Source organism: Rhea americana, unplaced genomic scaffold, assembly GCF_003343005.1.
Source record: "Rhea americana isolate MKP2758 unplaced genomic scaffold, rheAme1 scaffold_143, whole genome shotgun sequence".
Lineage (NCBI taxonomy): Eukaryota > Metazoa > Chordata > Aves > Rheiformes > Rheidae > Rhea > Rhea americana.
In genome coordinates, this window is record NW_028185517.1 from 190,817 (window position 1) to 205,750 (window position 14,934).

At 41.5% G+C, this 14,934-nt stretch overlaps 1 protein-coding gene across 3 annotated transcripts; it reads left to right on the forward strand.

Moving 5' to 3' along the window:
- Positions 1 to 25: 25 nt before the first annotated feature.
- On the forward strand, positions 26 to 14,900 carry INTS11 (integrator complex subunit 11). Of its 3 annotated transcripts, none has more exons than XM_085298926.1 (18): positions 26 to 90; positions 647 to 829; positions 1,900 to 1,997; positions 4,033 to 4,106; positions 4,365 to 4,593; positions 4,710 to 4,808; positions 4,908 to 4,942; positions 5,652 to 5,790; positions 7,419 to 7,483; positions 8,168 to 8,357; positions 8,785 to 8,868; positions 9,426 to 9,515; positions 10,115 to 10,277; positions 11,163 to 11,270; positions 11,722 to 11,783; positions 12,808 to 12,950; positions 13,729 to 13,858; positions 14,683 to 14,900. In XM_085298926.1, the coding sequence occupies exons 2-18, from the start codon at positions 802 to 804 to the stop codon at positions 14,746 to 14,748; spliced, it is 1,803 nt and encodes a 600-aa protein (XP_085155052.1). In that variant the 5' UTR covers positions 26 to 90; positions 647 to 801; the 3' UTR covers positions 14,749 to 14,900. The 3 variants fall into 3 exon arrangements, with proteins under 3 accessions (XP_085155052.1, XP_085155053.1, XP_085155054.1); XM_085298927.1 differs by lacking the exon at positions 26 to 90 and adding an exon at positions 94 to 139; XM_085298928.1 differs by lacking the exon at positions 26 to 90 and adding an exon at positions 111 to 148.
- Positions 14,901 to 14,934: the final 34 nt, after the last annotated feature.

Here is a 14,934-nt window from a genome sequence, read left to right on the forward strand (position 1 = left end):
GCCGGTGCTGCGTCAATCCGGTTCCGGGGAGGGCGGYGGAAGGGTTGCTGCGCGTGCGCAGAAGCGGTGCGGAGCAGACGGGRCGCGGTGGTGAGAGGCGGTGGGGAAGGGGGGATGCGCACGTTAAGTGCGCGCTCAGGTGGGCCAGGTGCGTGGCGCGGCCTGAGGACTTTCAGAGCTGCCGGGCCCGGCCCTGGCGGGTCGCCGCGCAGCTGCTGGCTGCGGCCGTTGGCCCGATGAGGGCGGGGCCGCCGGCGGTCGCTGCTGGGGCGCAGCCTGGCAGGCTCCCCGAGGTGGCTTCTAGGGGTGTCGCCTTGCCAAATTAAGGTTGTATCCGGCGGCACCAGGGAGTAGTGCCGGCTTGAATAGGGAGCAGGGGCCCTTTCCTCACAGCGACCCTCCGATGGGCACCAAGCCTGTGGAAACCCCTAGCGTTTGCTGTCTCCACGGTGTACGTGGTGGCTGGCTTCTTGCACAGAGTTAATCTGAAGATTAAAGGTGATCTGAACACAAAGGAATTGATCCATGCTTTCAGGAAGCATAAGAAAACATGACTATTATTACTGAAGCCAAACAGACATGAATTTCTAGGAGAAGCTAGTAATGTGTGCACTTATCACACTTATGTTGTTTGTCTTTTCTCTAGGAAGAAGTGGGGCCTCAGCTGAAGTCTTCTGTCTGATACTGAAAAAGAAGTGTAATGGTGGCTGAGAATAAAGGCTAAATCTTATCTTGGCTTTATGGCCCTAATCAAACTATCTCTGAATTTGTTGTTTTGCTTGAGATCTAGAGTTTGTTAAAATGCCTGAAATAAAAGTCACTCCATTGGGTAAGTCCAAACCTAAAATGGTCTTAACATAGAAATGCTGAAAAACTTTGTATGTTGTGATTTGCTTGAAAAGAAACAAGTTGGAATTGAAATTCAGAGTTGGAAAGAATGTATTTTAGACTGTTGGARGTATATGTGCCTTTCCCTGCCACAAAAGCTGGTCACAATAGTATAGCTGAATATKTTACGCTTGTGCGACATCAAGGTGCTATTGTCCTTCTTTTGCTGTTCAGATAAGTACAACTCAAATAGAGTCTGCAAACTCTATTCTTAAATGAAAAGATTAATTAATAGATATTGGTGGTAGAGGGCTTGTAGATCATGGTACTACACATGTTTTTTTATTCTAGTATTGTACAATATGACTAGAGCATTAATAAACTTAATGGAGCTAGAGATCCATGGGAAGCAAATTTTTCATTATTTTGCGARTTGCACAGAAGCTGTTGACATGCATTTAAGCGCTGAGAGGGTAGCGGATGTTCCAAGCAGAACTGCTCTATCCTAGCCAGTAGTTTTTTGGCTTGGAACAGACTTCCTGGTGCATCGTGGAAATCCGTGCTTTCACTGAGATGCAGAGTAYGTGGGGTAGGTCACAACCCTGAGAACGTTGCATTCAATGTGATTGACTCTTTGCCTTTGGGCTAGTTATTTCCTGTAGYTCAGAACAAATAGATCTATTTGGACGTTTTCAGGTAGTTAAGAGATTATTTTGCTCTTAAAACTGCTTTGCAACTATGTAACTGCTACTGCACAGTACTGGGTAGAAGACAAATTTACCCTGCATCTGAACTGCTTATGGGCTTGGAATCAATGCTATATTAAGTGCAGTTATGCAACRGGAGCTGGGAGGCCCTCTCATAGGCTTAGGGAATGGAGTAAGTGAGCTCACATCTGCTTACCTCTAACAGATCGACTTGCTTGGAAGAAAGGAAGTTGTCTTCTCCTGCGTTGGAAGGGAGTTAGGCTGATAGAATGAAGTTTGTAGAGATCTTTCAGTGCTTCTCTTTTGAAGTGACTGCAAGTACTGCTAGAGATGCCTTGCTTRTCTTCCTTTTCTTTGGGTCCAGGGGCTGGCCAGGATGTCGGGCGCAGCTGCATCCTTGTGTCCATCGCAGGGAAAAATGTAATGCTTGACTGCGGGATGCACATGGGCTACAACGATGATGTGAGTATAGTGGGGAAACCTGAATGTTTAATGGAGATGCTTTTAAGGCATATCTGCCTAGCCTTTCCCAGCAGAGCTCCTGGTTCATTGTCCTGACCTATTCATCTTCACCAGTGGCACAGAGTCTAGTTGGAGGCCTGTGGCTAGTGGAGTTCCCCAGGGCKCAGTACTGGGCCCCATCCTGTTTAACTTATTCATCAGTGACATGGATGAAGGGACAGAGTGCCTCCTCAGCAAGTTTGCTGATGATACCAAGCTGGGAGGAGTGGCTGATACACTTGAGGGCTGTGCTGTCATTCAGAGAGACCTGGATGGGCTGGAGAGCTGGGTGGAGAGGAACCTCCTGAGGTTCAACAAGGGCAAGTGCAGAGTCCTGCACTTAGGGAGGAATAACTCCATGCACCAGTACAAGCTGGGGGCTGACCTTCTGGAGAGCAGCTCTGCAGAGAAGGACCTGGGAGTGCTGGAGGGTGACAAGTTGACTATGAACCAGCAATGTGCTCTTGTGGCCAGGAAGGCCAATGGTATCCCRGGGTGCATTAGGAAGAGTGTTGCCAGCAGGTCAAGGGAGGTGATCCTGTCACTCTGCTTAGCCCTGGTGAGGCCTCATCTGGAGAACTGCTTCCAGTTCTGGGCTCCCCAGTACAAGAGAGACATGGAGCTACTGGAGAGAGTCCAGCATAGGGCTACAAAGATGATCAGAGGACTGGAGCATCTGCCCTATGAGGAATGACTGAGAGAGATGGGCCTGTTTGGCCTGGACTAGAAAAGATTGAGGGGAGATCTTATCAATGTCTATAAGTATCTGAAGGGGAGGGTGTCAAGGAGATGAGGCTAAACTCTTTTCAGTAGTCCCATGTGRCAGGACTAGAGGCAACAGGCACAAACTGAACCGCAGGAAGTTCTGCCTGAATATGAGGAGGAATTTCTTCACTGTGAGAGTGACAGCACTGGAACAGGTTGCCCAGAAAGGTGTGGAGTCTCCTTCTCTGGAGATACTCAAAACCCGCCTGGATGCAACCCTGTCTAACATGCTTTAGGTGACCCTGCTTGAGCAGGGAGGTTGGACTAGATAATCTCCAGARGTCCCTTCCAACCTTACCCATTCTGTGATTCTGTTGCCTGACCCATCTTACATGGCACATGGGTGCCATTAGCTAGGTGTCTGTTGTTGGACATCTGTATCAGCCACTGCTGGAGAATGAACTAGTACTGCCCTTACAAAATCTTGTCTTCCTGTGCAAGAGCTRTGTCCCCTCAGGTATTCCTGGTGTATGAAGTTCTACCATCCAGCCATCCTTCTTTCTCTCTCCCTGGGTTATAGACCCTGAAAAAATACTAGGAGAGCTGTGAGTGCCCCATTCCCATTTGTTTTTGGTGTTGCTGCACCTCATATGGGTAGGGATCTTMTATACTTCAAAGTATTAATCCCATCATTAGTTAGATAGCTCCTGTGAGGAGGCTTGTTCTTGGGCAATTATTTACTTGTATCCACACTGAGACATGTGGTATGGAAGCTTTGCTGGTGCTTTAGAGGTAGAGCTAGATAATACTCCTGATATTAGTTACCCTATAAAGGTAGGAAAGGCATAAATGCAAAAATATTTTGTACAATAGAAAGAGTCAAAAGCATCACACAGAGCAAATGTGCCTTTACAGAAAGGATTTTGATGCTTTTTGTCTTAATGCCTGTGCGTGAGCTGAAGTCCATTGGCCACCTATTTTGCTTTGAAGATAAACTTGCCTGTAATTTACTTGTTTGCAAGGTGAGGTTTCTAACTCTCCCCTGACAGTCTTCCCACCCTTTTTCTCTTTGACTCTTTCTGCACATAAATCTTGACAGTGTTGTGTACAACTCTTACCATATTGCTGGCACCAGAGCAGTCTGCTGACTTGCAATTTTGCCTTGAGATGGATTACAGCATGTTCCCAGTGTTATGGATRGTTCATGCCATTGTTTTGCTGGATTAATTATGTAGCATTATTTGGCTTTGTTTRGTAACAGATGACCTGCTTTTTAAATTTTTTTTTACAGAGGCGCTTTCCTGACTTTTCTTACATCACTCAGAATGGAAGGCTGACTGACTTTCTAGATTGTGTCATCATCAGGTGAGAAAACTGCTTCCTTGTCACAACTCAAAGGRAAAACAGGAAACTTTCTATGCTGTTTTTTTCCTGTGATTTGTTAAAACTAGTAACCCAAACAAGTGTCAGGTCCGTCGTTCATATTTTGGTTGGTTCTTAGTTCTTCTGTGTTGTGCAGTGCTTTTAAAAGCCTGAAACAATATTTGAGAACCAGGCAAGCACTGAAGACTTCCAGCTAAATTCCTGTGCAATATCTCCTTTGTGTTTTCTGTCTTTCTGCAGCCACTTTCATTTGGACCATTGTGGAGCTTTACCATACTTCAGTGAAATGGTTGGTTATGATGGGCCTATTTACATGACGCATCCTACCAAGGCTATCTGTCCCATCCTCCTGGAGGACTATAGGAAAATCACTGTAGATAAAAAAGGGGAAACTAACTTCTTCACATCCCAAATGATTAAAGACTGTATGAAAAAAGTTGTTGCTGTTCATCTTCACCAGACAGTTCAGGTAAATGACCATTGCTGCATATTCTTCAGTCAAACCAACTGTATTGCTGTAGAAGGCCGAGCAATTTTATCTTTTTAAAAAGTTTACACTACTGCAGTATTTGCCTGTTCATGCAGGTGGATGAGGAGCTGGAGATCAAGGCCTACTATGCTGGCCATGTGCTAGGAGCAGCCATGTTCCAGATTAAAGTTGGATGTGAATCTGTTGTTTACACTGTAAGTATGCACAACAACATATAAAGAAACCTAAATTTCCTTTTAATAGCATGTGTCCCATTACTTAGAGAARTAAATGGATTTCTCTTCTTCCATTAGGGTGATTATAATATGACTCCAGACAGACATTTAGGGTAAGTAGGAAGCTGAGTTTCTATGAATTATATGTGTTTCAAACAGGAAGATCTTAGCAGCAGCTTCTGTTATTCCACAGGGGCTTATCAGCATTGTTTCTTTGTTCTTGTAAAGGAGATTGGAACATTTACTGATGCCTTTCCTAGAAAGATGAATGCAATTTTTAATTATGAGAATGAACAGATTTACACTGATTCCTCAAGATAGACCTTATTGTAATCTTCTGCATAGTCATATTATTTCCTTTTAAGACTGTGCAGTAATTGAATTTAAATATTTGAAATGCTTTCTTGCCAAGATAYCTTCTAAACCAAGAGAGCTTTGATCACAAGCTTTAAATCTAGGATTGAATTCATTTTTACAGGTAAATATGAGAGATTTATAATATTGGTGATATTTAGAATAATGTTGTAAAGCATTAAAAACAACAGACTGGAGAAGAATTGCTTTTCAAAGTATGTGGAGTTAGTCTCTATTCTGGGCTGAATTCATATAAAGCAAGCATAGCCTATAGAGACAGGAGAATTGATACTATCGTGAAAGTCCTAGATGACTATGGGTAAGCCAGCCAGTACACATAGGCATTCTTGCTTTCCTGTCTGCCAACAGAGATAGTGACATACTTCATCCATCTTTGAGACTAGCAGATATAAATGCCAAATACCATCTCTCAATTTGATAAACTTTTACAATTTCATTTTGTTTCAGTGCTGCCTGGATTGATAAGTGTCGCCCGAATTTATTAATAAGTGAATCCACTTATGCCACAACTATCAGAGACTCCAAACGATGCAGAGAGAGAGATTTCTTGAAGAAAGTTCATGAGACTGTAGAAAGAGGAGGGAAGGTATGGCTTGTGGAATAATCTAAGTAATGTCCTTTCCAGTCTGTGAAGCTCTTTTTGGTTCTGCAGTGCTATGTGTTACTGCTGATTAACTCAAGTATCCATGCATAACTACTATATGAAACTGATGGAGTTCCTGTATTGCTGCATCTGGTACTTTTAAAAGCAGAGTATTAGACGCTTACAGTTTTTCTTCTTTACATAGTTTAAATGAACAAGACAGTAAGGGAAATGCTATGCTTACAGTCTCCAAATTATGGAGGATGAAAACAAAATTAACTTTATATGCATTGTGTGTATTGAAACGTCCTCTTAGCCATGTAAATTAAGAAATAGAGACTGTCTGTCCAGATTGCAGGTTTAGCTCAGTTGGTTAGGGTGTGGTGCTGCTAATGCCAAGGTCGTGGGTTCAGTCCCTGTACGGGCTATGCTGAGGGTTGGACTAGATGATCTYCAGAGGTCCCTTCCAACCTTACCATTCTATGATTCTATGATTACTGCTTCTTAGAAATGATTTTCTGTGTAGCCAGGTCTGTTTGCTCAGCATCATACTTAGTGCTTTTCAACACTCTGCTGGCTGTTACTGTAAAAGCACAGTTTACAATGCAATAAATGATGCTTAAGTGCCTTGCATGTGGCTTTCACCTGCTTAGCTGTTCTGTTTGCGTGAGCCTTTTCCAATATGTATGACTTGATGTGRACAACCGATGCTGAAGTCAGTTAGTCACAAAGCACGTGGAACATACGAAAGCATCATAACATGGCTTTTAATTGCATCGGTCCATTGTTTCAGAATTCCAATTGACCTTTTCTTTTTCTCAGAAATTTCATCCCTGCCACTAATATAAAGGAAATTTTTGAGATTCTCTTTTTCATTAACACTTGATTTAGAGCATGCCTAGTAAGGGACATTTAAAAAAAAAAAAAAAAAAAACTTAGAAACTGGAGCTAGAAATGGAAATCCTGAATATAGGGGAGCTTTGTTGATTTGACTGAAGTTATGGATCTGATGCTATGTTCCTAAGACTTAGTTCATTTAAATCCTGATTAAATGGGAAGTTCTAAATGCAGAGACTTAAGGAATGCTAAAGTGAATTCCCATTGTACTGACAGTGTGTGACAGTACAATTCCCACTGTACTGACAGATGCTTTCAGTAGCTGCAATATCCCCTCTCCGTCATGATGCTGTGATGAACAGGGAACTAAAAAGCAGCTTACAAGAAAACTGCCTTGTCTTGAAGGGACCCAGCTAGAAAGTAAGAGTTGGTGAAAAGGGTGTGAAATCACACCCAGTCTGAGAATTAGCCTAATCTCACTTTTCCCTCACAGGAAATTGCTTTCATATGATCCAGGAGCAACCAAGCAGAAATGAATATACTCACAGGCTCCATACCCTGCCAGAGACTTTGTTCAGTATGTACAAGCTGGGGTCTTAGGCAGATGGATGGGTATCTGTATGCCTGTCAAATATCAGTGCCTTTCATTCCAAAACTGCTGAGGAATAGATCCCTGTGGGAAGAAAAAGGGCTATCAGAAGKAATTCAGGGGCCTGTTCCAGAATGATAATGCTCTTGGGCCATTTGCATGCTGTTTCAGTTTAGCAAACTTTAAATCGCTATTTCATTTGCAGGTTCTCATCCCAGTTTTTGCCCTTGGTCGTGCTCAGGAACTTTGCATTTTACTGGAAACCTTCTGGTAAGTGCAGCTTCTTCCATGCATGTTCCTCCTTTTCCTCCTCCTCATGTTGTGGTGCTGACAAGTTTCTATGATTCTTYTATGTCTGTTCAGTACAAGTGTACAGTTGGTGTTCCTCTGCATGTTGGTCTGTGCTGTTCAGAATTTTCTTTCTGTGTGTTTTCTAGTGCTTCTGCCTCTAAGCAGTAAACTAAATATCTTCAGGATCATTCTCCACTGTTCACCCAACTACTTAGGATGAATTGTCATTTTAAAAGGTTTACTGCATCTTTGCATTATTGTAAAATTGTTTTCATGGGAGGGGGAAGGAGTAATGAAGTAGTAAAATATTAAACTTACCCATAAGCATTGTGAATTTAGTGTGAAAATATTCAGATGTGGAAATGGTTCTGATAATGAAAAGCAGTATCATTTGATACTATTTCGCATAGCAGAAGGATTGACATCTGTAATTGATAGATGATGTTTGTAGCAGATTAGAAAGAGAGTTGAACTAAAGCTGACTTCTTAATAAATAAATGCATAGTAATACGGCATTATCATAATGCTACCTTATGACTCCTTGAGAGTGGRGTGTGCATAAAAATCTTTGGAGACTACATGGGTTCATGGACATTCAGCATGGAGAGCCAAGATCCCAATCKGGCAATCCCATCTATCTGTATCACATCTACACTTCTACAGGGAAAGAATGAACTTGAAGGCTCCAATTTACTTCTCTACGGGACTGACAGAAAAGGCAAATCATTATTACAAACTCTTTATCACATGGACAAATCAAAAAATTCGGAAAACGTTTGTGCAGAGAAACATGTTTGAATTCAAACACATCAAAGCATTTGACCGGGCCTTTGCAGATAATCCAGGACCTATGGTAGGTGGGCATTAAGAAGGTAATAGAGCACATGTGTAAGGGCAGGGAGCCATTTTTGTACCACTCTGTTCCTGGTTTAGGCAAAGGGGCAGCCTGCAAGGGCTAAGCCTCATTTACTCCATTAATACCAGCATCTTGCCCCAAGACCTTTTTAGGGCCAGCCCATTTGAATGCCTCAGTATCTGTAACTGTATTAAAGATCTTGCTATCTTTATTCCAGTAAAGCTAAAATGCCAGAAAAAAAACCCAAAATACTGTCATATAATCGATACCATTTTTGCTGATTTGAAATATAATTTTGCAGCATGTTCCTTTTGAATAAAGTCAGGAGACAGATCCTTTACAACACAATCTTTTATTGATTTGTTTTTYGATTGGTATTGGGAGGTATTTGAAAGAACAATCTTGATACATCTTTGAACTTTAGGTTGTGTTTGCAACCCCTGGAATGCTTCATGCAGGACAATCCCTTCAGATCTTCAGGAAATGGGCAGGGAATGAAAAAAACATGGTAAGAAACTCCGTTGTCCTAAGTGATATTTTTGTTAATGTGATAGTGTTATTGATACAGCTATAAGAACAAATTTTTCAGGAAAACTTTTTCTGAGTGTCTGGGGCTAAGTGACAGGGATTCTCCTATGGAACAACCCTGGCTAGAGCTCTTTCAAGCTCTGAGTCTTGTTTCCTGCCGTGTGTGACAGGGTAAGCACTGGAGGTACGTGTCCATGAGATGGGGAGGAGACTTTATTTTCACAAATGCTTTCATTCATCTGAAGCTACTTAGAAGCCACTGGTAACTAGCAATAATTCATGTTGAGTGGTACACATATTTCAGCAACTCACTTTCTAATATCATCCTTGCATATGTTCTGCTGTAGTTGGGTGTTTACCACACAAGCTGCAGAAGGGAGCAAATTGAATGAAGTAACTTTTCAAAACAGGATGGTAGTATGTGAGATGGGAAGAAYGGAATCTTAGATCAGCATTATGCATATTAGGTATTTTTATGTTAACAGCAACTACGTGTGTCTGTGCAGAGTCTCCAGACTTCTCTGGTTTTCTTCTCAGGTCATCATGCCAGGCTACTGTGTGCAAGGAACTGTAGGGCATAAGATTCTCAGTGGACAACGCAAGCTGGAAATGGAAGGACGACAAATAGTGAGTTTTCTTCTCAGCAAGGAAGAGCATTCTAGGGAGGCTCGTTACAAATTTATATGATAGCTAAGACACTATGTACTTGTAACGGGAATATGCAGTGAGTATCATTGAAAATACCTAAGTAACRTTTTCATCAGAGTTGGACTATTTTTTTCCCTCTTTCCTTTGTTTTGGCAATAGCGTATCTCTTCCTGCCGTTTCATTGCTTTGTAATTCATTGGATGTATGCCACTATGTATAATGCTGTTTAGTAAGTAGATCTCTGTTAGTCAGATAGGTAATAGTGATACAGTTTCATACTGAAGGGGACATTAAAATTGGTATTAAATGTGCTAAGTATTGATTTGTTTTTGGCAAATGYGAGGTGAGAATTGCACTCTGAAACTTGCAGTTTGATCCTTCAAAATTTGAGTGTTTTTCTATACAGCAGTGTGTTCAGTCTCTGTTGCTAAGCAGCTATCTGTCCAGCCTCATTTTCTAATTTAGTGATCTGCTTCCTTCTCTGAAACAAATTTGGAGAGGTCTGGCTCAGTTCCTGTGTGGTTTAAGTGTTTCCCAATTCAGGAAGCTTATGCTTTTTTTTCCCCCTCCCCCTACAGTTGGAGGTGAAGATGCAGGTGGAATACATGTCTTTCAGTGCCCATGCTGATGCCAAGGGAATAATGCAGCTGATTCGCCAGGCTGAGCCACAAAATGTTCTCCTGGTCCATGGTGAAGCAAAGAAAATGGAGTTCCTGAAGCAGAAAATCGAACAGGAATTTTGTATGTACACTGTTGATACTGGGGAGAGAATGGCAGTAGAAGGAAGGCTTTACGTTCACATGCTTYATGCCAAACTACACTGCCTAATGGACTAAGGTTACTTACAGTTCCCTTGGTCAGCCACCCTCAAGTCAGAAATTAATGCCTATAACAAAGAGCAGTGCCTGTTTAAAAATTGTGGGGTTTTTTTTTAGTTAAGAACAATTCAAGTGGTTTTGATATGTTTATATTGTTTTAGTCCAGTATTTACTGAATTTGTATTTCTTCAGACTCCTAGAAGAAGCAGAGGCAGGTGTGTGTGGGGGAAATATCTGAAATTCTGTGTTAACAGTTTCAGTAAATGGGAATGAGCTCCAAAAATAAAAAYGAACACCTAAAAAGCAGCTGACTCTTAAAAGATGAGTGGAGAAAGCATGGAATTTATATTGGATGTTCACTTACTGGCTACAGATTTCTTTGCAGTAACTTATGCACATCAGGTCACAAACATTTTTGTTGCAGCCTGTGATCTTGTTCCCCTTCACAAGGAGGCTTTCCACTTAAACATAGCTGGGTTAGTAGGTACTGCTGCTGTTCTGAGAGTGTTTCTGTTGCCTTGTGTGGGAGGGGTATAAAAATAATCATGGCTCTTTGTTGGTAATGCCATCAGGTTTTTGGATGTCAGTCTTTGGCTTCTGCAGCAACCTTCTTTCCAGCCTCTTTAAAATCCATGTTTTAAGTTTCAGCAGATTGCTGTTAATCATTTCCTGYCCTAAACAGGGCTTCTGCTAAAATCAAATCACAATCCAGTTTGGGGCTGCTTGCATGCTGCTTGTGGGTGAAACAGTGGCCTGGGATGGGAAATGTGCCTTTAAGTCCTTCCAACACTGACTGTTTACACTACAGATGTGAACTGTTACATGCCTGCAAATGGAGAGACAACAACAATATTCACCAATCCCAGCATTCCAGTGGACATCTCTCTGGGACTCTTGAAGAGAGAGACGGCAATAGGTGATGCATTTTCAAAGATTTTCTACTTTTGGGCCCTATCGCTGTACTGAAGTTATTTGTAGAGTTTTTGCAATATGTAGGGACTACATTGTAGGGACTACATTGTAGGGACTACATTGTAGGGCCATTTGTAGAAATGGTGACTTATACAGGAAGCACTGCTGTACGAACATGCTTTGTTAGTGGTTAGTGGGGGTTCCTGTGAAATGAAGTGACATATTTCTAGAGCATTGATAGTGGTTTAAGCACCATATACTTTGTTTTTAAGTAACAAGAGAATGAAAATGTAAAATCATAGGTTCAGAGACTATCATACCTCAGTGAAAGAATGTATAACCCTTATTTCACTTGAAAATCTAATCTGTTAACTCATAAAATAGTCTTGTAAATGTAAAAAGTAGGACTGTATCATTAATCCTGCTGTCTTTCTTTTCTGCTGGYGTTGATTTAGGTCTCTTGCCAGATGTCAAGAAGCCAAAGCTCATGCATGGGACATTAATTATGAAGGATAATGTAAGTAAAAAAGTTCTTACACTTGTTGCCCTCTGTATGAGTGTGTTGTCATTCACAAGGAAGATCTAGGTGAACAGAAAACAAGCAAAAGGTATGTAGTCCTAGTTTCTTGGAAGGAGCCCCAGCAACAGCTGATCTTGCAGGCCTCTGAGTGGGATTAGCCTGTAAGAAAGACTCTTCAGACTGGCAGTTGCCTGACTGACAGTCTTCACCAATCCCACAACTTTGGCATTAGTATCTTCCTGCTCATCAGCAGGGAGTTGGGATGGTAGACTTATTACTGGTCAGTCTCAAATGCTAATGGATAAAGTCAGAGTAAACAATTGATCCGACTGAAGAGCTGCTATTTTTCAAAATCTATTTTTTTTTTGCCTTGGGCCCCTGCCTGGTACAGCTAACGGTATGGCTAAGGATACTAAGGAAGCTGTGGTTTTCGGCCAGTTTGTTGAGCAAAGACTGAAAGGTGCCAAGGAAGGAGTACTTACTCTACAGCCTAATATTCATAYTTGAGCAAATCATTTGTGTGATAAAAAGAGGTTAAACCAACTTGTATTCAGACAGCAACTCTGATGTATGCAATTTTGGGAATAAGGAAGCAGTATGACCATTTATCTGGATATTTGCTGCAGTCTTTCCTCCTACTCTGCTATTCTGCACACACTTGCACCTAGCTGCTACTGTTTGCAGTAGTAACTGAATTTCACAGAATTTTTGATAGAATCAGTAAGGTTAGAAGGGACCTCTGGAGACCATCTAGTCCAACCTCCCAAAGATTTCTTGGTGCTGGTTCTACTGGGGCTTGAACCCAGGACCTCTTAGCCTGTAAAGCAGATGCAATAACCACTACACTATCCCTCTACCATATACTGAGACATTACAGAGATTGAAAAGTGATTATCTTACCTGCCRGAGTTTTGCAGTGATGAACACATAGCTGTGTGCAGCTGATCACAGAGGAGGAACAAAATTTCAAAAGAACAGGCAAAAAGAAATAGCTTCTAATGGATTTGTAATTTTCCTCCAGAGCTTCCGTCTGGTTTCTCCAGAGCAAGCCCTGAAAGAGTTGGGCCTTGCAGAACATCAGTTACGTTTCACCTGCCGTGTTCACATTCAGGACCCGCGGAAGGAACATGAGACAGTGCTTCGTGTATACAACCATCTCAAAGCGTAAGTCCRTTCTTGGCTGTGTTTGCCTTTTCCTGACAGGAATGAACTAGAGCATATCATTCTTAATATGGGTAGTACAAGTGCCTTCCCCCCTTCCGGCCATTCTAGACCAAATATATAAAATTAAGGAAAGTTGCCACACTGGAGTGGGACAGATGAGGAAAACTGCAGCTCAGAAAACTCAGCTGCTCTAGATTTCAGTCTCTATAGCTAAAATAACCAGAACAGTGGTTACACTGTAGTAGTGCAGGTTGGTAATCAGCACACATACCCATGGTCTTTGTCAAGCTTGCGCAGGCCAGCTGAAATCTTTCCYGTGGGTTTGCTGCTGTCACTGCTACTTCTAGCTGAAGTTCAGATGTTAGTTCAGAGTGAGACCATCAGGCACAGGGGTCGAGATATCCCTTAAAACTATTCAAAAGCTGGTTACAGTTGAAACTTAAAAATATTTTTGTCCTAAAGGCAGCTGGTCTAGTCCAAGATTAGTGTTTTACTCAGATGAATAGGGTCTCGGTCTGCAGCTCTAGCAGTCAGAAAAGCCTGAAATGAAACTCTATAGGAAATGTGTGACCCTCTCATGGTTAGTATAAACACCAGAATAAGCAAGCTATGAATAGGGTCCATTCTGCCTTTTTAGGCAGTAGGTGCTGGCTCAGAAACACAGCTAAAAGTTGTAACATACGCTGCTCTTGAGGATTCCAAAATTCAGAGTTGCCCACCCCTTCAGCTTGTTTGTTTATCCCCTCCAAAATAAATCATATACCTTGTCTCTTACCAGGGTCCTTAAGGATTATTCRGTTCAGCATCTCCCTGATGGTTCTATAACAGTAGAATCCATTCTTATCCAAGCTACAGCACATTCAGAGGATCAAGGAACAAAAGTCTTGCTTGTATCGTGGACTTACCAGGTAGGAACACTTAGAAACATGCTTTTCAAGCAACTCCAATTGGTCTTAACTTCTGACATTCTGAAAATGGCCTGTAGTGTGGATTGCTACTGTAAGGGTGAGTTTTCATCATTATCTTTGAAGYAGTTTGAAAGAAGATAGAGCAAGCATTTGCCATTTTCTTTGTATCATTTTAGCTTTAGCACAAATCATTTTTACAGGGCTCAACTGAGTCAGTTTTCTCTGAGAACATGAAACAAGGCAACTGGTTTGGAGTGGTCACACAGGAGTGCATTATCTGTGTTTTGAGGATACTATAGTAACAAGCTTCTACCTATCAATCAATCAACTGTATTACTACTGCCATACAGAGTRTAGAGATACTTTGTAAGGCAGGTGTAAAACTTGCACAAAAAGCAGAAAGCCTGCTAAAGCAGAACTGTGGTAAGATCAGGTGTAGTAGTAATATTTTCTTGCTTTCAAGGGTGTTTTTTTTTGTGTGTGTGTGTGTCTCTTAAAAATGTATTTACAGCAAGGGAATTTCTTGATGGCAAAACAAAAAAAAACAGTAATTCTTTATTCTTGGCTTCAAAAGAAACACCTCAGAGAGATCCAAACACCTTCTTTGACAAATAGGAGTTTTACACTGATATTTTGAAAGAACACCCAGAACTGGGTTTGTGCTAACTGAATTGATTTCTATTTTTGAACACTGCTGACACTGAATTTTGCTGGGTCCAAGGGTTATTTCAGTGTATTTYGAGGTAGCACAGTCTAATTTCTTGCCTCCAATGGAAAAAAGTCAAAAAGAATGGTGCTTTTAGCTTTCTCTTTTCTCTCTCTAGGATGAAGAGCTAGGCAGCTATCTCACATCCCTGCTGAAAAAGGGACTGCCACAGAGTACATCCTGAGCAACAAGCAACAGGCACAGTCACGCTTCAGAGGGATTTAGATTTTATTTTGTTTACATTGTTATAAATGGAAAACTAAGAATAGACATACTACCTATAGGTTGCTGGTTTCCTTTTAATACAGGAATTAAAATGTTTGTCCAATAACTGCAGCAAGAGTGTACACGGGATTACTGTTCAGCAATG